This window comes from Egretta garzetta, unplaced genomic scaffold (assembly GCF_000687185.1).
Source record: "Egretta garzetta isolate BGI_Z169 unplaced genomic scaffold, ASM68718v1 scaffold59, whole genome shotgun sequence".
Classification (NCBI taxonomy): Eukaryota; Metazoa; Chordata; class Aves; order Pelecaniformes; family Ardeidae; genus Egretta; species Egretta garzetta.
In genome coordinates, this window is record NW_009267230.1 from 4,309,322 (window position 1) to 4,331,816 (window position 22,495).

The 22,495-nt window shown below is 36.6% G+C and overlaps 1 protein-coding gene across 1 annotated transcript in view; it reads left to right on the plus strand.

Moving 5' to 3' along the window:
* The first annotated feature begins 350 nt into the window (after positions 1 to 350).
* The window catches only part of NIPBL (NIPBL cohesin loading factor), a 100,580-nt gene continuing 78,435 nt past the window's right edge, over positions 351 to 22,495 (plus strand). Inside the window, 8 exon segments of the mRNA XM_009647317.2 lie at positions 351 to 369; positions 1,291 to 1,434; positions 4,190 to 4,355; positions 5,499 to 5,629; positions 13,098 to 13,197; positions 14,043 to 14,194; positions 15,195 to 15,355; positions 19,399 to 19,492. Of these exon segments, the coding sequence (XP_009645612.1) occupies positions 1,371 to 1,434; positions 4,190 to 4,355; positions 5,499 to 5,629; positions 13,098 to 13,197; positions 14,043 to 14,194; positions 15,195 to 15,355; positions 19,399 to 19,492 (868 nt within the window). The 5' untranslated portion in view covers positions 351 to 369; positions 1,291 to 1,370.

Below are 22,495 nucleotides of genomic sequence, written 5' to 3' on the forward strand. Positions count from 1 at the left end.
TTCTTCAAAGAATTCAGTTGTGTGTAGGTATGGAAACTTTGAAAAGTTAACTTTAGTGGTTCTTGAAAACCTTGAGCAGGAAAAAGACTTAAAACATTCAGTTTCCTTGTCTTGCTTGGAATCTATACATACTTGGTGTCCTCTATATACCACTGGTGTGGCATAAGAAAGAATGAAATAAAAATTATTAAGCAAATGGCAGTCATCTTTTTGTTTGTATGTATTGTATATGTAATTCTCAAAAATGTTGGCTTGTAAAGTAACCATAAGCAAATCATGATTTCAGCATCTTCAGTAGATAACACAAATGCTTACAGAAGTATTTTTACCATTTCCCAAACTGTTAACACAGGTGCTGGTCTATAATAGGTAACTGTATATATATCAGATTCCTTTCCTTTAATTTATTTTGTCTTCAGAAAATATCATGTTCAAGTTTTGTCAATTTATTAGTACAATAGCAGAATGTAATGTGTGATTTTTGAAAATTTTTGTTGCTTTGGAACTGCAGCGGAAATTACTGCGATGACCCTTTTGGTTTGTGGGGTTTGGGTTTTTGTTTTTTTAGCAGTGTGGACTTCGTTACTGTTGGGATCTTTATAGTCAGTGAAAACTGAGTGAACAAATTCCTTTTTCAGTTGTTGAATATAAACTGTGCTATTTTACAGGAAATAAATGAGCTAGTTCAGTGGTTCACCTCTTCTTTTTGTGGAGGGGGTGTAGTAGTTTGACCAGACAGCGTTTAATATTAAAAGAGTTACTTTCAGATCAATTTTGAAATAGCTACTACTTTTAAAACATACTAAGATTTTGTATTTGTCACTTTGTTTACTCTTTGTTTTTTGCATCTGTAAATTACTCCTTTTGGTTTTGCTAGGCTCTGCTTGTATAAAAAATACCTCCTCCTACAGAACCAGGAAGAGAGTATTAGCAGCTAATTACTTAAACTGGTTATGCATTAAATGCTATCCATTGCAGTCTGAACTAACAGAAGTTTTGTTACCAGTTTTTGAATTGGTACTGTATAACCTGATTAAATTTTCTTTTTGTTGCCTTATCTTGCATCTTTTTTGCTGAAGGGTTCTGTTTCTGAGACCAGAAGCTTGCCTTTTGATTGCTTAATACCATATGACATTTAAAATCTACATTGTTCTACCCACTCTTGACAAAATTTACTTAGTATGCAGCTGAGGGTATGGTCTGTGTTTAATTTCTGTTACTGAATTTAAAATTCTAAAACAGTAAACTAAGAATTTTAATTTGGTTTTGTTCTTTTGTTTTTGTTTTTAGTGCTTGGGAGATGGGAAGTAATGATAGCTGGCACCTGAACTAAAATATCTGTGTAGGCACTACTATCCCAGAACTTCAGGATGAATGGGGATATGCCTCATGTTCCCATCACTACTCTTGCAGGGATTGCTAGTCTTACAGACCGTAAGTACTCTTCTTTTTCTTGTCCTTGCTGTGCTGTTTTCTACCTGTTCAGTAAATACCTGCACTTTCAAAATACTAAAAGTAATTTTATTCTAAAAGTTCTTAAAGGTAAATCTGTTAAAAATCAGATTTGGCATTAAAAATGTTAATTTTGTCATTGCTTGAATTCAAAAAACGTGCTAATTTAAACATGAAATGTAGGTTAAAAAAACCTTTAAGAAAACCTGAAACAAAATATAGGACTTCATTGTTTGTTCGGAATGTCATTCAGTAACATATCTGGGTACCCCATAAATAAAGAAAAACATACAAATGATAAAACACTTCTCCAGAACATACATCTCATCTTCGCTGGGGGGAGAGAGAGAGAGAGAGAGAGAGAGGAGTAGACTGATGCTCAGCTAACTAGAGTTGTGGAATATGCTGACTATACTTGAAACCTAGTTCCTTAGTTTTGGACGAGGTACAAAAAAGTTGCTGTAATAGGTGCAAAGAATGGCTGCTAGAATAGAAATAAGCAGCTGAACCTATGAGTCTTCTTTCTTAGCTGTTCAGCCTACAAAAGGAGCAGATGAGGCATGTACACCATCTTTAAATATGTCAGGAAGACAAAATGCAAGGCAAGGAAAAGAACTATTTACATTAAAAGCCGATACTGGCACAAACCCAAATGGTTATAATGTGACCAAAAATAAATTTCTAGTGAAAACTAAGAGGAGATTTATTATTACCATAATGAGGTCCTAGAACAACCATTGCAATAAGAGTAGTTGGGACAAAGATGCATGTTCTTTATAAAGTATAACAAAGAGTTTACAGCTCACTTGTCTGTCTGAGGATAATTGGACTCAGTGACCCAGGTGTTTCTTTTGAGCTCTTGTTTTAATTATTACACTGTTGAAATTTGGAGCCTTTCCAAGAGACACTGAAAATACATACCCAGCAATTGAATGTAATTTCCTACAGTAAAAAAAGCAGATGTATTGGAGGAAAAAATGCACTTCTTCATGTTCTGATATTCCGAAATACCAAATTGGTAGATGCTGCTTATGTATTTAGATGTGTATATGTGTATCATTGTGTATGTCTAATAATGGACCATCAGTGTGCAAGTAAGTTTCCGGGCTGTGGGTAATTTTCCAGCATTACCTATTTGCAGATAAGGTCTTAAATAAAGTCAAAATACTTAACTGGTAGAAGCCATTGGCCAGACTCCTGCTGCAAGAGTTTCTTGAAACACCAAACTACCTTTGGTGGGATTAGCCCTTGTGTTAGGTGCCTTTGCTTCTTTATCTGTTGTATTTATGTGACGTTTAGAAACTCAAGAGCAGCTGAAAGAGAAAGGCTTGTAACTGCTTCATCTTATTTCTCTCTGTATGAAAAGAAGGAACTGGAATGGGCAAGACCTGTTGCCCTAAAAATATGGAGGACATGTTCAGAGACAGTGCAGAAGGCTAGTTAACTGGCTGAGATTACACCGTTTTAATAAATATGTTTTGCTGATCTGACTAATTTTTCCAAGTTTCTGGCAAATTCAAGGTAATCTGATGCAAGTAATGAAAGCTAGCTATTTTAAGGTATTATACAGTTCTGTTTGAATTGCAATTTATTTCTAAATACAGCAATGATATACATTATATAGAGGGGAAAAGACTGGAATCCACCCTCCCCCCCACCCTTTTTTATGAAGAATTTCAAAACATAAAAGAGCCAAAAGAATATATTTCACTTAAGTTTTTTTTTTTTCTGAAGCTATTTCTAGCGGTTCCATTAAAACCCTTATGTCAGAGCTGTAATCAGCCTGGGAATTTGGAATTAGTCAGCTTGTTTCCATGGATCCATGAAAGTGACTTTTCTATGTAGCTAGCTTTTTGGCCTCTTCTGGCTTGCTCTCTTCTTCTCTGTGTAGCTCTGCCAATCATCTGATCAAGACTACTTATATGGCGCACTTCCTTGTTGTGTCTATAGACCTAAGAATGCCTGCTGAAAGTACAGTGTGCTCATTTATGATCTGATTGAAATACTATGTTGTGTGTTTCCTTTAGATCTTTTTACCAAGATTTGTGAATAGGTATATTGACTGAGTTGACATTTTAGTGATCATACCAACCAATCATGCTAGTCTATTCTTGAGAAGACAACATACACAGGAATAAAAACAAGAGACGAGTAAACCAAGAATTTAATTAGTGCCTTAAATTTGTTGTTGGATTGTTTGGTTTTTTGGTGGGTTGGGTTTTTTTGATTGGTTTTGGTTTGTTTGTTTTTTTTTAATCTATCCTGACCATACAAAGTGGGTACATGAATTAAGTAAAGATCAGAGTAGAAAACTTGAAGTATATTCTCAATGCACTTGCAGTACTGCATGCAACTACAAGGATTTTGCATTTCCTTCCTTTATCAATGCTTTTGGCTCCAAGAGAGAGCTGCCATAACATATTAAATAACTTAATAATCTGGAATGTTTAAAAGTATGATTTTGTTCATAATATTTGCCTTAGCATGGTTAAATATTTACAACAATATATTACTATAACTTGTAGATTTGACTGCATTACTTTGTGTAAAACAGAATGCAGCCTCTGTGTGTGTGTGCATGTTCATGATTAAAAAAACCCCAGAAATATTCCCTATATTTTAAATGTAGTTGTCAAGTTTTCTTTCTTAATCACATGAGGGAGTAAGAAGGTGTCCATATTTGCGTGCTTGTGTTTCATGAAATGATTCTGAACTCCTTTCTGTTTTCTAATAACAGTTTTGAACCAGCTGCCTCTTCCATCACCTTTACCTGCTACAACAACAAAAAGCCTGCTTTTCAATGGACGGATAGCTGAAGAGGTGAACTGCCTTCTGGCTTGCAGGGATGAAAATCTGGTTTCACAGCTTGTCCACAGTCTCAATCAGGTGTCAACAGATCACATGTATGTATTTTGAACTTCAGTGATATCAGATCACCATCCTTATTCCCTGAAATCAAAATTAGCTGGATTGAGAAGGATATTTGTGAGAATCTGAAAACTAGAACATGCAGGATTTTTAATAGACTTCCTTAGCAGATGACTGCTATGTAACAGTCATGTTTCAGTCAGTCAGAACATTAATAATTGTCCAGCAGCTCTTATGCATAACTGTGGAGGTTATTTTATAGATTGGCTGCTTATTCCATTCTTGATGGTTAGCAGTGCAGACTTTGTGGTGTTGATTGTGTAGTACTCATTTGTGTTCCCCTTTAGTTAATAATGCACATGGACAAACTATATACCCAGTATTACAGAAAAAGAAAAGATTTTGAGACACCCATGTAAGACCCATGTCAATTCTGATTTAGGTACTGAACTTAAATATTTTAACAATTGAATCAGCAAGTATGCTAATGTATTCTCTTTTTGTTAATTTTTTTTTTCTTGGTGTCCTTTGACTTGTCTTATGTTGACAACCCTGTCTTTTCCTACATGTTCTAATCAATTGTTTTGGCCAAATGGAAGTAGCTTTTAAAAGTCCTCAAAGCAAATAATAAGAGAAAGCACAGATGCATTTATGGAAAATCCATTACATTTTTTGTATGGTTCAGAGGCAATCCCATGATGTCAAGATGTGCGAATTTCCCTTTTTAATTTAGGTTCTCAAAGCATTGGTCTGCAACCTGAATTTTATACATTCATGCATATGTTACTTTCATTCCTATAATACTTTCTTGATGTTATGCCAAAGCATTCTTTTATGGAGAAGATCACGATATGAAAGTGGGCATAGGAAACTTTTTATAATAGTCTGAGACTGACAGCCATGTGTATATAAGTACTTAGTAACAGAAAATAATTTTGAAGACTAGTAGGAATACCTCTTCTGCCATTCCTTAAAGAGAGGAAAAAAAATCAGAGTCAGGGAACAGTGCTTTGCAGACTTGTTTTTTTTTCTGTATTTTAACAGTAAATTGTCTTCTTTCATTTTGGTTTTGTTTTTTTGGTTTTTTGTTTTTTGTTTTTTTTTTTTTACTTGACTCATAGTTTCTTATAATTTGAAAATGCATTTGCCTCTTTATTTGCTTACTTCCACAATTCCAGAGAGTTGAAAGATAACCTTGGCAGTGATGATCCAGAGGGAGATATACCAGTCTTGCTGCAGGCTATCCTGGCAAGGAATCCTAATGTTTTCAGGGAGAAAAGCATGCAAAACAGATACGGGGTACAAAGCGGTAAGGATTTTTGATTCTTTATTGATTGCATTTTATGTTGTTCTGTAAGTTTAAGGGACTAATACTAGCCACAAATATGTATGTAGCGTAACTGTGATATTTATGCCTTACCATGTATTTGATAGTGATATAAAGCTATGCACGTTGACACCTTCTAAGAGCAATTATGTTGGAATAAACATGGAAATAAACTCTACCAGATATTTTTGTAGAAAAAGTTTAATTTTACTACAGACTTGAATCTCTAGGGTGGGTGATTGGATTTTATTTTAAATAATTTTATTTTAATTTTTTATAGCTAGGTTAATATATTTGTCTTAGTAAGTAATTGAAGTTGGAAAAATATGCCTTCATCTTACTGAAAATCTGTATGATTATAGTGTATCGTGGTAGTCGTAGTTCTTAATAGTTCTGGGGTAAGGAATAAGGTTGAATGAACCATACTTAACAGCTCCTCCCCTGCCATTCCTTGTCTCAGCAATTTGTGATGCCCTACAGATTTTACTGTTTTGACAGCTAAATTCTCTTCTGAGGTATAGTGAGATATACTGCTGGATAGCAAAGATGAAGAAGGCGAAGAGACCAAGCAAAGGTTTAATTACAGAATCACAGATTCTTGTTGTAGATCTGGAGACTTGCACCTGAAGTATGTTCTTTAAATGCCAAACTATGAATATCCAGAGTTTCCACAGGGTGAGGATAAAGCTTTGCTAGCACTGTATATATATACATGGAAGTGTTACCAGAGTCCACAGGGTTAGGAAGTGTAGGGTGTCTTTGGAGGGGAAAAATGATTAAAGGGCATTATTAGCTTCATTCACCTAGGCTAGTGAGTGAAAAGCCATACAATATTTAAGAACAACTTGCTGAGGACAGAACATGTAATGTTCCTTGAAAGAAGGCAGAAATTTCCTGGAATGAAAATGTAAAAGGCAGTGCTAAATATTTGTAAGTGCATTGATACATATATCCTGAAATTTAAGCTCTGAGAACAGTCTCCAGATCCTGCGTTTAGTGGTAGCTGTGGCAGAGTATGATTCTTCCAGCTGCAGGAAGAGTTGTGACTGTCCTGCCAGTTTGCAGAGTGGTCCCACAAAGAACATATGCTTGATTTAGAGTTTTTCACGAGTTTTGTAAAGTCATTTTTTTTTCCAGTGCAAAAGGGAGACATCATTTTCGAAATTATCTGCTCCACCAGAGGCTTTTGAAAGAAAGAAGACAAAGCTAGTTAATTTCTTTCTAATTTTTGCTAATTCTGTGCTTCACAGGGAGAAACATTTTTGCAGATTTATTCAATAGGTTAAGAAAAATCCTTAATGAAATAAAACCACCTCTCTTTAGTAATAATGTGTTTTGGCCTATGCTTGAAGGAAGGTATTAGTACAGAATAAAAAATAGTTCAATGTGAATCTTAAAATAATAGTTGATGCTGTGTTAGTAAAGTTAAAAAAGTGGTTTCAGAGAACCAGAAGAGACCAGACTTTAAAACTTCCTTGAATATTTAATTTCATTTTACATAATTCTGAATAATTGTACAAGTTCAAGTATTGCAGTGTAAGTGTGAAATCTGAAAACTGGAAAGAAAGGGGGAAGAGGGGAAAAACATAGCTGTAGATAAAGTATTTCTAGAGGAAGAAGGCCCTGGAATGAATGTTCTGAAAAACTAGGTGAAGTGTGACTTTATTTTCAATGAAAAAAGGCTACACTCTTACCCAGAAATCAGTGGATCTTTAAGCTAAATGCTGGCAAATTGTGGTAGCCTTATTAGCTGTTACTATGTTCCATTCAGATCTACAAGGCCAAAGGAGGCCATGCTGATGTGTTGGGGCAGCAAAGGTTGCGTTTTCTTCTTCTTTCTGAACAAATATTGTAATCTCTATGGATTCATGATTTGTAGAACAGTTGGGGGTTTCGTAGAGATCTTACGTAATGCATTTTGCCAGGTAGAAGAATGAAATCTAGGCTCTATTCTAGTATTTCAAATTAATTTCTGCTGCTTTCCTTACTGTCTTCCTTCCAAATATTGTCCTTCTGCCTTCTGTTGAGTCCAGCACATGGTGAAGTCAGCTCTGGGTACTGTGACCCAGTATTTGTAAATCCCACAACTGAGAAGAAATTAAGGCAGCTGGACCCCCTGTCTATTTACTCAGCCTAGGATGGGTCTGTGCACCATGATTGCTTGAGTGTCAGTTCCAGCATCAGTATAGACAAAGTGAACTCACATTCGTGTCTCCTAGTCTTGCATTTCTGATGCAAGAACAAGAAGATCGCCCGGCTGAAGAATTACATTAAACACAGAATAAAATTCCAGGTTCAGGACAGCTTGTCAGGAAATAAAGGCCTCTTCATAAAGCTAAATACTGTGTTTTGAATTCTTGTGAATATAAGGTAAAGCATAAGCAAAATTCTGTGCTGATGTGTTTTCCCCAAGTTCATATTAATCTGTAGTTCAACACTAAGTTTAGAGCAAGAATTGGTTTTGGTTATGATGAACAAATAGTGCAGGAAGGATGTGTTATGTGGACATTTCCTTCGCTTTGTGTCCTGAGAGGGCATGCTCCACCTTCCCCCTCCTCCATTGCTGGCATATTTTGTTTCAGGTAGTGTAGCAGCAATGTTCAAACTCTTATTCCCTGTCTTTTGATAACGGTCCCATCATCAAAACAGTCTTTATACAGCTTAGATTTTTAGTTAGATTTTTCAGACTGTTTTCTGTTACTAGCTTGTCTGAACAGACCGAGTCACATCACCATGCAGCATCAGGCCTAACTTTGTACAAGGGCAAAATGCTAATTTTATTTTGGACCTTTTTCATCAGATGATATAGAAAGTTCTGTGTGCCATCTTGCAACCACATCTATCTTGAATCTTACAGTATGTGACTGAAGTGGATTTCTTTATAATTACTTATTTAAGATATTATTTAGTTTCAGTTTCCGTAATAATTTTCTCTTTTCCTTTTCAACACTTTGTCTTTCAGCAGATATGTGTTGGAAGATCAGCTAAAATAATACATTGCAATAGGTTAGTACTCATAGCATCACTTGGGGTTCAGAAAGGACTTAGTTTAAGCTATTTATCAGAACTTGTGAATTTTGGGGGATTAAAATGTTATGCATCTTTCTATAAACATCAATTACATGGATCATTTTTTTCATTTATACAAAAATCTACATGCACATGTGCCTGTAAAGGGGAAAAACTTTGCTAGACATACACAGAATCACAGAATGGCAAGGGTTGGAAGGGACCTCAGGAGATCATCTAGTCCAACCCCCCTGCTAAAGCAGGTTCACCCAGAGCAGGTTGCACAGGACATCATCCGGTGGGCTTTGAACATCTCCAGAGAAGGAGACTTCACGATCCCCCTGGGCAGCCTGTTCCAGTGCTCTGTCACCCTCAAAGTAAAGTTCTTCCTCACGTTCAACTGAAACCTCTTATGCTTCAGTTTGTGCCCATTGCCCCTTGTCCTGTTGCTGGGCACCAGTGCAAAGAGTCTGGCTCTGTCCTCATGACATCCACCCTTAAGATATTTGGATGTGTTGATGAGCTCCGCTCTCAGTCTTCTCTTCTTCAGGCTAAACAAGCCCAACTCTCTCAGCCTTTCCTCACAGGGGAGATGCTCCAGTCCCCTCATCATCTTTGTTGCCGTCCTCTGGACTCTCTCTAGGAGTTCCTCATCTTTCTTCAAAAAGGGTTGCTTTCCTCTAAAGGTCCCTTCCAACCCAAAATATTCTATGATTCTATTATTCTTGAACCGGGGAGCCCAGAATTGGACACCGTACTCCAGGTGCGGTCTCACCAGGGCAGAATAGAGGGGGAGGATAACCTCCCTCGACCTGCTGGCCACACTCCTCTTAATGCACCCCAGGATACCATTGGCCTTCTTGGCAACACTTTCAACGAGTGCATGTTGAACTGAAAAAATCACCTGTTGGAGCAGTCCTAGCTTAGGCATTCATGACACTAATACAGTTGAATCACACCAGACTTCTGTGACCTTGAGCTTCATTTTTATCTAGTGCATTCTTTGGCATTTAGTAAGAAAGCTAAAATGGAGTTCTGCATATCACTTTTTTTTCCAGGCAAAAAAATTATAGTCAAGACTGGGATTATGTGTTAAGGAAACTCGTTCTAGTAGTGTTACTACTAGATGTTTTCTCAAGCCTGAACATTACCAACATTGAAAATTAGGGTTGCATTTAAAAGAAATTTCTAAACGCTTAAGATACAGAAATTCACACTGGAGCCATAAATCTGCTGCTTAGTGATATGACAACAATGTAAAAAATGTACCAGAAGATGTTTTAGTGCTAATGGCCACAGACTAATTTCAACTTCTTATTAGACTAAATGTTTGGGGCTTATTTTTACTTCTTTCTCATTACATCATTATCAGGCATACTTGTTACCTATCTAGAACTTTAGGGACAATTTTTTCATAGAATCATAGAATGATTTGGGTTGGAAGGGACCCCTAGAGGTCATCTAGTCCAATCCCCCTGCAGTGAGCAGGGACACTGTTGACTAGATCAGGTTGCTCAGAGCCCTGTCCAGCCTGACCTTGAATGTTTCCAGGGATGGGGCCTCCACCACCTCTCTGGGCAACCTGTTCCAGTGTTTCACCACCCTCATTGTAAAGAATTTCTTCCTTATATCTAGTCTAAACCTACTCTGGTTTAGTTTGAAACCATTACCCCTTGTCCTGTCACAGCTGGCCCTACTAAAAAGATTTTCCCCATCTTTCCTATAGGCCCCCTTTAGGTACTGAAAGGCCGCAATCAGGTGTCCCCGCAGCCTTCTCTTCTCCAGGCTGAACAAGCCCAACTCCCTCAGCCTGTCCTCATAGGAGAGGTGCTCCAGCCCTTGGATCATTTTTGTAGCCTTCCTCTGGACCTGCTCCAACACTTCCATGCCCTTCTTGTGCTGAGGGCTCCAGAGCTGGATGCAGTACTGCGGGGTGGGGGGTGTCTCACCAGAGCAGAGGAGAGGGGCAGAATCCCCTCCCTCGACCTGCTGGCCACACTTCCCTTGATGCAGTCCAGAGTACGGTTGGCCTTTGGACTGCCAGCGCACAGTGCTGGCTCATGTCCAGCTTTTCATCCATCAGTACCCCCAAGTCCCTCTTGGCAGGGCTGCTCTCGATCCTTTCTTCCCCCAGCCTGTACTGATACTGGGGGTTACCCCGACCCAGGTGCGGGACCTTGCACTTGGCCTTGTTGAACCTCATGAGGTTCACACAGGCCCACCCCTGCAGCCTGTCCAGGTCTCTTTGGATGACATCCCGTCCTTCTGGCATGTCAACCGCACCCCTCAGCTTGGTGTCATCCGCAAACTTGCTGAGGGTGCACTCGATCTCGCTGTCTATGTCATTGATGAATATATTAAACAGCGCTGGTCCCAGTATGGACCCATGAGGGCACCACTCGTTACCGGTGGTGGTGGTTCTTGATTGTTGGGTTTTGGGCAGGGGTTTTTTTGTTTGTTTTTTTTTTTTTTCTTCTTTTTTCTTTTAAGTTACCTAGATTGTGCCTCCCATGTTCCCCCTCTCCTCAACAGAGATAGTGAAGTGAGAGCTGTCCAGCACAGAGTAGTTTTAGGGGGGGGTTAAAATGGCATTAAAAATTGATTAATTTATATGTTTTCTGTCACTCTTTTAAACCAAAACCCACCACATCCATGGTTTAAAATGTTTTAAATTTAAGGAGGAGAAAATAAATACATGTATTTTTAAAGTGTTTTAAAAGTGTACTCTGTGCTTTCATACGGGCACATTCTGTCAGTTTTCTGTATATGACTGTTAAGGGTTAGTAGTTTGACTAAAATATTGTACCTAACTGCATTGTGAATGGCAGTGAGAGGTGAATGGGGAGTGGGCACACCAGGCTCTGCCTCCAGTACAAAAACCCTGGAGTTTCTTCCTCACTTGCCTCAATGTGAGGCAACCAGTGTTTGTTCGAAGGAATTTTGCAGGCGTTGGAGTCCCCTTCTGTTACTTGGGACAATAAAATGTCCTTTGCATTGAAGTATGGAGGTGTCTCATTTTTTTTTCAGCATAACATGAGACTTTCACTCCTGCTGTGGGCTAGTTTTCGTGTGCTAATATACTTGGAATGCAGCACTTCACACCTACCTGGAGGTAGTAACGGCTGCATTCCTGGGGGATTGTCAAATCTTTTCTCTGCTGGGAATAGGGGAAGAGAAAAGAGGGTGACAGGGAGGATTTCTGGAGCTAATTTTGCTGTGTGAATATTGCAGTAATTGAAATCAGTGATAGAAGTTGAAGGATTGACAGCTCCCAAACACTCTGGATTGGGGACATCTGTCAGCCTTCTCTGTAACCTTCAGTTTAAAATATTTATGCTGTTGATGTGCTTTTACGCACCGTTGTGGACCTCTTGCTGCGTCTTCCCGAGCTGCACTGTGCTCATGAATTCTTATACTGTTTTAGCTGCAAGACATTCAGTTCTGTCATTAAAATAACTTAAAATTCATTTAAGTTTTTGTGGTTTTGCATCACTTCAACTTTCAGTGTCATGCTGTTGTTAGGGAATTCTTTATACCTGTATCAAAAAGAGGAAAAAAAAAAATATGCCTTTAAATTCTCCTTAGTAATGATGTGAGTTAGAATAGAATAGAATATTTCATTTGGAAGGGGCCTACAATGGTCATGTTGTCCAACTGCCTGACCACTAAAAGGCTGATCAAAACTTAAAGCAAATTATAACTGGCATTGTCCAAATGCTTCTTAAACTAGTTAGCTACAAGCACATTGATACGAGTGGCTTGATGGCTAATAGAACCCTGTATTTCCAAAGCATGACTGTGGGGATCAACAGGCTGTGGGGACCTACAGTTGGGATATTGGTTCTGCTTTGCAACTGAAATATTTCTGCACCCTCTTTGATAACATTCCTTGTAAGTGTAGTCGAGGTGGAATAGAAAGCTTTTGTCCCTGGATAGAAAGGAACCACTAAGACATTATGGGAGTGGTGAGAATATCTTAGAGCACTCAGCCTGAAATGATTGTTTGCTGTACTTGCTCTAAAAATGGGAGATAAGTTTTCTGTGTTCTTCTGACTTGTGAAGTTTCCAGATCTTTTGCTTATTGGCACAATGAGTACTGTACATGCCAGCCTGGGGTATGTAATATATGTCCTGTTACAAAATGTTTCTATTTACTAGTAGGTTTTGACTTGGGAAGCTCTAAGGAACAGATGAAGGAACTACTGTTAATATTTATAACTGAACTAACACTGCATTAGGGAACACTTTTTTGAGTCATGATGTAAAATGGACATCTTACATGGAATCGATCATTTCTAATGTTTTCTAGCAGTTGTGGATAGATGAAGTTAGTGTCTGCAAAGTTTATCATCTCTTTGTGTATAATAATTTCGGAAATGAGTGACTTGTAGATTAAAAAGGAAATGTGTGTAAAATAACGCTGCTGTCTTCTTTTTAATAGGGATGATGATGTCACAGTTTAATATTTCTCAGAATTCCATGCGTGGTAGTCCTGCATCTTCCAATTACCAACAAACCACTATCTCACATAGCCCTTCCAGGTAATGCTTTCATTTAAATAGAGTGGGACGGTCAGCAAACTGTAAACTTTTCCTACAGTGACAGTCAATTCTTGCTGCAAGTATGTGAGTGGAAGGTGATCAGTGTCAAGAAGCATCCTTGTCAATTTCCTGTTTATTTTTTAAACTTTTGAGTGTTTGCAAATAGCATGTACCTATAATCCAGGCCTTTATTAATATAATAAAGTACTCTGAACTAAAGGGAAGAGTTCTGCATGTAGTTTCAACCCAGTTACTGGGCTTTAACAGATTTAATCTTCAATTATTAGATACCACTATTAAAATAAACTTAATTTACATTTAACTTCAAGTTACTGTCATTGTTTTGGCAAATGAAATACTCTGTACCTGCACAAAAAGCAGTACGCTTTTTCACTTTTATATCTAAAAGCTTTGAAATCTCACTGGAAAAATCATATTTAGAGTAGGTGGCTCCTTGTTAATCCTAGTGACCCAGTTGTTAATTAAAATCTAGATGTCACTTTATTCAGACTTTTAGGAATAACTTTTGGAAATTGCAGATCTTATTTTAGTACATATTTGTGTCATTGTTTCCCTTCCCTAGGTGGAGGTCTTACGAATGCTTTTTATTCTGTTCTTTACTTCCACTAATGCAGTCCCTAAGCTGTGACTCTTAAGCAATGATTGAAATTGAGACGGTATCGATAGCTTAAAATACTGCTTTTGAGGAAGATTCTTGATTGTGTTGGAATTTGTATCTTAAAGATATTGTAATGTTCTAAATGTATAATATTCCAGAAGAAATAATAAATTTGTCTAAATTCGCTTTTCCAACTTTTAAAAACTTTTTTTTATTCTATTTTTAGCCGGTTCGTGCCACCACAGACAAGCTCTGGTAACAGATTTTTGGCACAACAGAACAGTCCAGTGCCTAGTCCATATGCTCCTCAAAGCCCTGCAGGATACATGCCATATTCACATCCTCCAAGTTACACACCACATCCTCAGATGCAGCAAGGTAAGTCTGTGGTGTTTGTTTTATTCCTCTATCTCAGTTTTACCTTCATGTGCATGTTTCATGGCTTTCTAATTTTTTTGAAGGAATCACATGCTTTATGCAAATCCTTGAGTTGGCAGGTATGTTTAAGCTTTGCTTTTCTGACTGAAAAAAACATTGAAGAAGAAAAGGTAAAACACATGTTCCTGTTGCGCTGCTCCCCTGCATACACCCATTTGCATAGTTGCTATGTATACATGACAAAAAAAAAAACTAAAAAAGAGAACAAACGAAAACCTTTCATTTGTTAGTTATGACCATCATTTTTTTTGCCTATGTAATGTAAGTTTCCCTGCCAGCTTATTTAGCCTTACCAAACCTTTGTAGTGTTGACTAGATTAATTCTAAGTTGGCTAGAGTTATGCTCAAGGTATGCAGTAACTGGCAAAGATGACCTTCAGAATGAATGGGTTTCTTTGTTCTTCCCTTTTCTAAAAACAATCTTGAAAAACATGAACACTGTTAAAGTATCTAGGCATTTTTTTTTGTTGGTAAGTAGAATTCTCATTGGATTGTTTTAAATCATTTGTTCTTAGAAGTTTAGCATTGTGCTTAGAATATATATAGCTCTTCTGCATGGAATGTTGTATGTCTCATGAATACTTTGGAAGTTACTAAAAGTAGTGAATACAAATTATGTAGAGAAAACCAAAGTTTTCTATAACTAGTAAGAATATGATACTAACTGTAATTAGCATAGATGTGAAAGGAAAGTTGGCTAATCTGTACATGGGATTTATGTTTTTAATCCTCTTGAAAATTAAGATCTCAGATACCTAATTGTATTCAAGGTATTTGTGGCAAAAGAATTCAATCAAAAAGTTGGATTCTTGTTCAGATTCCAGATCTCTTGCATCCAACTCATTAAAATCCACTATTGCGGTGTTTTTTCTGAAACTTTTTAAGAGTTAACGAGTATGTGAATATATCAGTATACTTACGTATATTTTGTGTATTTCAGCCTCAGTATCCAGTCCCATTGTCACAGGTGGGATGAGGAATCTCCATGAAAATAAAGTTTCAAGTCAGTTGTCTGGAAATTCAGCTAATCATCATGCTGATAATTCTAGGCATGGCTCAAATGAAGACTACCTACAGATGGTGCACAGACTAAGCAGTGATGTATGTTACCTAAATCAGTTTATTATGACAAGACAGATATTTACTGTGATAAAGCAATTATGTGTTCAGCTGCCTTAAAAGTCAGATATTTTACTATGTTGTTCATGATGTATAAAAACACTGCAAATATATTTCAATTTCAGATGTGTACACTCAACCATGCAACTCTAATGTGTGAGGTTTATTTTTTTCTAAATCTCTCTTTCCTTTGGAATGGTTTGTAACATTGATTCTGATTAAATTAGGAAAAGTAAAAAACCTTCACATAATCTCATATGTGAGTTTATTTTAAAGAAATGGTAGAGTGTGTCTACAATTAGTGTAGCGATACATTGATACAAACAATACTAGATTCTAAACAGGTGTATAGTGAACTTGTCTCTCTGAAGTTCCCCACATCTGCCAATTAGGCTTGACATACCGGTTTGTTCTGTTGGGTAATATAGTAGTAGTATTTGTATCAAAGGCAAGAATTCTTTTTTCTTACTGGCCTGTTATGTGCTTTTATGGCCTGGTTTCTTTGTAAAAAGTTTTCCCCATAGTGACTTTATTTCATGTGGGAGAAATTCCTTCTGAAGTCTTGAATTTAAAGAAGAAACCCCAACTTTCTCCCACAATTTTGAACTACTGACTAATTTTCTTCTCAATGAGCATCTCATCCTGTGGATGAGATTTGGGATGATTCTTTACAAGTTTGGCACACAATCTATTAACAGCTCTTAAGGGGAGAGCACTTAAGGTTCAATTTTATTTTTTCATCAAAACCTGGTGGCAAACAGGCCTCTCTTGTGTCTCTCTGTGTGTTTTATTTAGCATACAAAAACTGTGGGCAACTCTTGTCCTCCTAAACTAGCTTGTGGAAGCCAAAGAGTGTTGTGTTCAACAAGTGTACTGTTAACACCAGGCTCCCTAAATCCCTTGCCAGGATTAATACAGTAAAACTCCAAGAAAGTTATTAGGTTTATTAGTCGTCTTTTTGTTTTTGTTTTTTTTGTTTTTTTTTTTTTTTTAATGCAAGAACTATGTTGATTAAAAATATTAGCTAAGAATTAGCTTCATCCCTTTGGAATGAAGGAATCTGTCGTAATACACAATCATCAGACATTTTTCTGTCTCTTGCTAGTCAGCAATGCAAATTCTTCAAACTAGGAAGCTGGTTTTGGCATTAAATGTGCCTGTATCCCTCAATGGACAGACTATGAAAACAAAGCATACCCTCCTCTGTTGGTTTAATTGGAGAAATACTAAATGTAAAAAGTAGTAAACATTGTAAACTTGCACTTTTATCCCTTTGTTTTCTTAATGGAGCATATGTATTTCAATTATTTTATTTGTAATTATACCTTTAAAAGCTGATTTTAGTAGCTATCATGCAGAAAACAGTTTGAAGAGTTTGGATCAATTAAAGTTTTGCATCTGTGTATGAATAATAAGCTTAATCATAATCATAGAATCATAGAATTGCTTAGGTTGGAAAAGACATTTAAGATCATCAAGTCCAACTGTTGACCTAACCCTGCCATCCCACCACTAAAGCTTGTCCCTAAATAATGTTGCAGCCTTTTCAGAAGCAGTGTGATCTTTGGCAAAGATAGTTATGGATGAGGATTATTGAATCATAAAACTTAAAACCATTAATTATTTTTTATTCTTTTTCTTACTTTTAGGATTTTTTCTTTAAAAAAGCGTGAATAGTTACAGGACATTGGGTATTTGCGATATATGTTTCTACAAAATCAGGAAGTACACCCTTGAAGGCTCGCTACACATAATATCAATTTAAGGATGATTTTTTGGTAAACTTGAGAGCATTCGTAGAATATAAGTTTGTGCTTTCATATCAACACTTGATGAAGCTCTGAACTACAAAACTGTAAATGAGCACTTCTGAAAATTTATCAGCTAGGAATGGCATGTATGCCAGAAAGGTCATCTACCTAGTTAGTCTGTTTAGTTAATTTAATAAAAGTTGCATCTGCCTATGTCTTTGGCAATCATGGGTAGAGGACCTGTCCTGCCCTAATAAAACATATATGCTAAAAAGTTACTAAACTTTTTTTTTTTTCCCCCCACAGCATTTTGGGTTGGGTTTTTTGAGATTTATTACAAGTCAAAGATAAGTCATGGTTGACAAAAGTCAGCTCCATAATTTCAGTATAGCAGATAAATTAGTAACTCATCAGGAATTAATTCACTTTGACTTAAAATAACAACATAGAAGTTTAAGATACAATTCTTTTTATGGTGTTGAATATTAGATTTCTTTGTACATGAGGCAACAGCTCTTTTTGGAAGAACTGTTGCAAAAAAAAGTGCAATTAATAACACAGCATGAGTTTTTCATTGTGCTGTGGGAGGAAAAAAGAATATCTAATAGAATTGTTTTCTGAGTGCTCATGGATGGTGAAACTGATGAAATGAGGTTTCTTACCAATTTATATTCTTTGACTTGTAAGCACTTTCAGTCCATAAATTTCAAACTCTTTCCTTTTCCCTAGGCAGTGTCGACTATGTCTTCACGAGGCATAACATGTGTACTGTGTAGTCAACGGCTGTGCATGTAGAAGTTGGCTGTTTGGCCATTGTCAGAGGAAGTGTGTCCTTGCCCATCTATTGAGGCTTCTGTTTTCTTGAAATGCTGGTTTAGCTTTCTAACTACCAGCTGCTGATTTTTTTCATACAGACACATAAAAACGTAATTACACTTGAGCCTTCTAACATGTTATTCACTGGGTTGAAATTGGTCAAAAGGATAAAAGGCATTTATCAGACAGATAATTCAGGTTAAAAATAAATGTATATGAAAGAACTGTGTATAGTCAGACACCTCAATAGAAGCCACATTAGAATATTAGCTACAGAAATAACCAATTTAATTTGGAAACAGATTAAATAACCTTAGAACTTCTTTGGCAACTTCTGTGTATGAGACTACTCTTTAAAAGAATGGACTTTTTGCAGTGTGTTTATAATTATAGAAATTCTCCCTTCATAAATATAGAGGTTGTTAGTTTGTTCTTTCCAAAAACATTCCTGTAGATGTTGTATAAAAAACACTTTTAAAATGGGAAATACTCTTCCATAGAAGTTTAAATTTAGTTAGGGCATTGAGTGAATGATTATACATGTAACCAGCAGAGGGCTCCATGAAAGCAATAAAAAACCCATGTAAACATTAAATGATAATTTGAATAGTGGGTTTCATATTTTATTTTAAGATAGTGTGGGGGTAAAAAAGACATATTTATGTTCTTGAAGATAGAGCATGGACATCATTACATTGTAATTAGTATTAAATTATGAAGAAGTTTGTCAGAAATTATGAATTCCATTGAAGCAGGTTGTTCTGTGCAAAACTTGATTGCAATGTTGGGGAAGTGCTTCATACTGCCATTGAGTTGTTTCCTATCTAACTGTTGAGACAGGCAGATAACAAGCTAAAGTCACTGTAGTTGTGTTTTACATGAGACTGTCTCAGCTGCTGCAATGGGAGTGCTAGAGATTTTGTTCAGTTCTGATGTGTGTATGCTGGAGGATATAAATACAAAGAGTTAATTTGTTTAACTGTAAAAGTGAGATGGCATTCTAGATAAGCTTTAAGTGTAGGTTAAGTGAAAAAATTTTGAGTTTGTTTTTAAAATCTAAATTTTATGCTCAATTTCTTTCAGTTGGTATTGTATAGAGGTCATATATCTACTTTTCAGCACTTTACTATGAGTGCTTGTAACAAAAAAGTTCTAAATGGAATCTTAGTGTAAACCAGAAGTGCTTATGTAGCTAGAAGACATGTACATAGATTTATTTTTGTGTGTGTGTTCTAGTTACAGATTCTTCTTAGGACCGATCGTGCTTTGGAATATTGCCTATATAGTAGTCTAATAGCAGTCTAAATTACAAATATTTTTACATAAATAAATGTTTTTCTAATATTTCTTGTATGCTTTTTTGTCCAATCCATTTTATCAGTATAGGTACTAATTTCAGTCTTTATTTTATGAAGTGTTCCTTTTCATAATGCTAATTTTTTATTATTTTCACTACAGGATGGCGATCCTTCAATAAGGAATGCTGCATCTTTTTCCTTGAGGTCACCACAGTCAGTCTGCTCTCCAGCTGGAAGTGATGGAACCCTTAAAGGTAGTCTAGCAGTAGCATATATCAATGCATTTTTTCCCAATTTTTAAAAAGAGGAAGTTTAAAGAGGTATTTAGTTATCCTTCTGACATCTGTATTCAAATACCACTAGTGAGTATGTCATTATGATTTGGATACAAAATTATTTTGAGCCCTGATCCAGAAGAAATTTCTGAAGTCTGAAAATTGACTAATCATCCTTCAAAATAAAGCTCAAATTCATGGAGGACAGAAGGATTTAAAATCCTTTCCAATATAAGGATTAAATTCTTTGTAAGAATGGTTTCAGTTGCTCTACATAAGAAATGGTTTAAAGGCAGCATTACGAGTATTGAACTCTTAACCAGCTCAAAAGCGTTTTAACATGCAATGCTTGTCTTAATTGCAATCATGAAATTTTAAGAACAAGAAATTAAAAGTAGTTCAATGAACTCAATACATATAGCATAAATGAAGCCTGAAAACCGTAGCTGTGCAGAAGCAATAGGGTGAACTGTCAGTCAGTTGAGAGGGAACAGGAAAAAAATATGCTCAAAATAATTCTATATGCTAAAATCTGGAATGCATACTTCTGTTTTTAATATTATCATTAAGAAGCAATGACTGAGATACATGAGACTTAGCAAGGTAGGGGTTGGGGCATATTCTTGCTAATTTACTTTTCCAGTGCTTGTATATTTACATGGCAATAGTAGAAAGATGTGACAGTGGTTTCTTCTCTTTAGCCCCAAAACAAAATTAAATCTTTCTGGATGGTCAGGTTAGGTGGAGTGGGGAGAACAGGAGATGAGAGGGAGTCAAAGAGAAGGTGAAGGTGTTGGCCTTGTGCAGCCTGGATAAGAGACATCTTTGGCAGAGGTGGACCTTAAAGCAGCCTTCCCATACCTATGAGGAGATTATCAGGAAGACTTGAGTCAGGCTTTTCAGTGTTGTGGAGGAAAAATGAGATACAATGGACTTGAATAGAAATGGGAGGTTCTAACTAGGTCTAAGGAAAAACTTTTTCACTGTCAGGACAGTCAAGCATTGGAAAAGGTTGCCCAAAGAATCTGTGCATTTTCTATCGTTGGAGGTTTTCAGGATCAGGCTCTGTAAAGCCCTGAATAATGTGGCCTTGCTCACCCTGCTTTGAGCGCAAGGGTGGACTAAAGACCTTCTGAGGTCCCTTCTTAACTGAATTATCCTACGATCCTGTGACTGCTAAATGATCTCTGTGGTTCATCTTCTGTAAGCATATACTGTGTTAAACAGCGATAGAAGAGATGTGGCTCAAGTGACAAGTGAGAAGTACGTGAATAGCATGCCAGCAGCATTAGTATTTCAGGAGGTCTTGTGCTAAAGGGCTTGTAAAACTTGTGTAAATGGTGAAGACTAAATGTGGTTGTTTTTTCTCTCTTTGTTGAGCTTAGCAGTTTAAACAATGTTGTGAATTTAGGCTACTTCCACTCAGATATGTGATTACCACTCAGCCGGAAGAATATTTGAATTATTTTTTTCTTAAAGTTGCTGCTGTTTCAGTTGGCTGTCTCAGAACCCTGTTTTGAAAGGATACCTTTTAAGATTATTTCTAAAAACAATCTGAGTGTACAAGTCAGATTGTAATATTTCAGCATTAGAAGGGCTGAAAAAGTGCAAGAGGAACTCTTTGATTTATTTACCTGTATGTTAGCTTTACTTTTCCCATTGATAAAGCGCACAATTGAAATAATTGTTACTAATGGTGCTACCATTTCGCCTTCTTAAAGAGGTTAATGAACCCTGATTGAGAGAACCAGTTCTTGATGCTGCAGGAATCTTGCCAGACATTTACTTCCTCTAATCTCATATTTTAGAAATGTATGGAAGAGGTGTGGATAATTACAGTGTTATTTACATCGTATGATCCCTGACAGTGAGCTTTTGGCTTATGATTTGGAGTGAAAGTTGTGCTGATGAATTTTCGAGTGATAAACAAACAGCAAGCAGCTATGCTGAGCTTTTTTTTGCTACTCTCATTATCCCTTGAAAGTTTGGTTGACAGGTCACAAACTTTGCTAAACAAACAATTATTTTGCTAATTTTCTTTGGGAGAACAAAAAGAGTGTCGGTAAGAGATCATCAGTCCAGAGAGATATCTCAGGAAGGATGTTAGACTATTTAAGCTTTCTTTTAGAAGCCTGAGGCAATTACAGAAGGTATGGGCGCAGACTGCATTTCTTTACTTTTGGCATGGAAGTAGCAAGGACTTCTGGAGACTTGGAGAGGAGAATGTGATCTCACAGTCTTTAAGACTGAATGTCTCTGACAGAATCTGAATGAGGAAGAAGTTTTGTTTGCAACTCAGGCAAATATTTTGAGAGATGGCAGGAGTTAACATTTGTTATTTTGGTTGGTTAGTCACTCAGTGGAGGAAAATTTCTCTGTTCTGGAAATCTTTGTTTCAATTCTGCTCCAGTAAGGGTACCAGAGCAGCTGAAGTTTTATCCAGAAGTTCTAGGCTGGTCTTTATCTTTTCTTGTTTATGTAATTTTTTTATTTTTAGCTATCAAACAGAATAATGGCTCTGCCTTCATGCTGTCATCTGTTACCACATCTAATATCTTAAAAAATTAATTTCTGTGAATTAATCTATGAAGAATAAACATGGAGTATTTTTGTTTTGTTCATCTCATAAAATATTCTGTGGGTGACATTACCCAAGATCGATTACTCATCAAAATCCTTTATCCATTTGTTCTACTTTCCTACTGCTCTACAACCTCAGAAAAGACTTTTTTTTAAGACAGCTTCTAAAGATCTGTCTAAAGGAAAGCCTTCCAAAATATTTTTAGTCCATTGCTTTCCAAAGAGAAGAGTTCATATCATTTACAGTCCTGTTTCCATAGAGTTTCCTAAACTCATGGGAAAACATCTGTAAGGACTAGCAACAACCATTATGAAACTATATGATTTTTCACTCTTTTCCAGAAATAAGTTGTATTCCCTCCAGAAATTGTTAATAGGTATTTGATAATTTTCTGAATAATT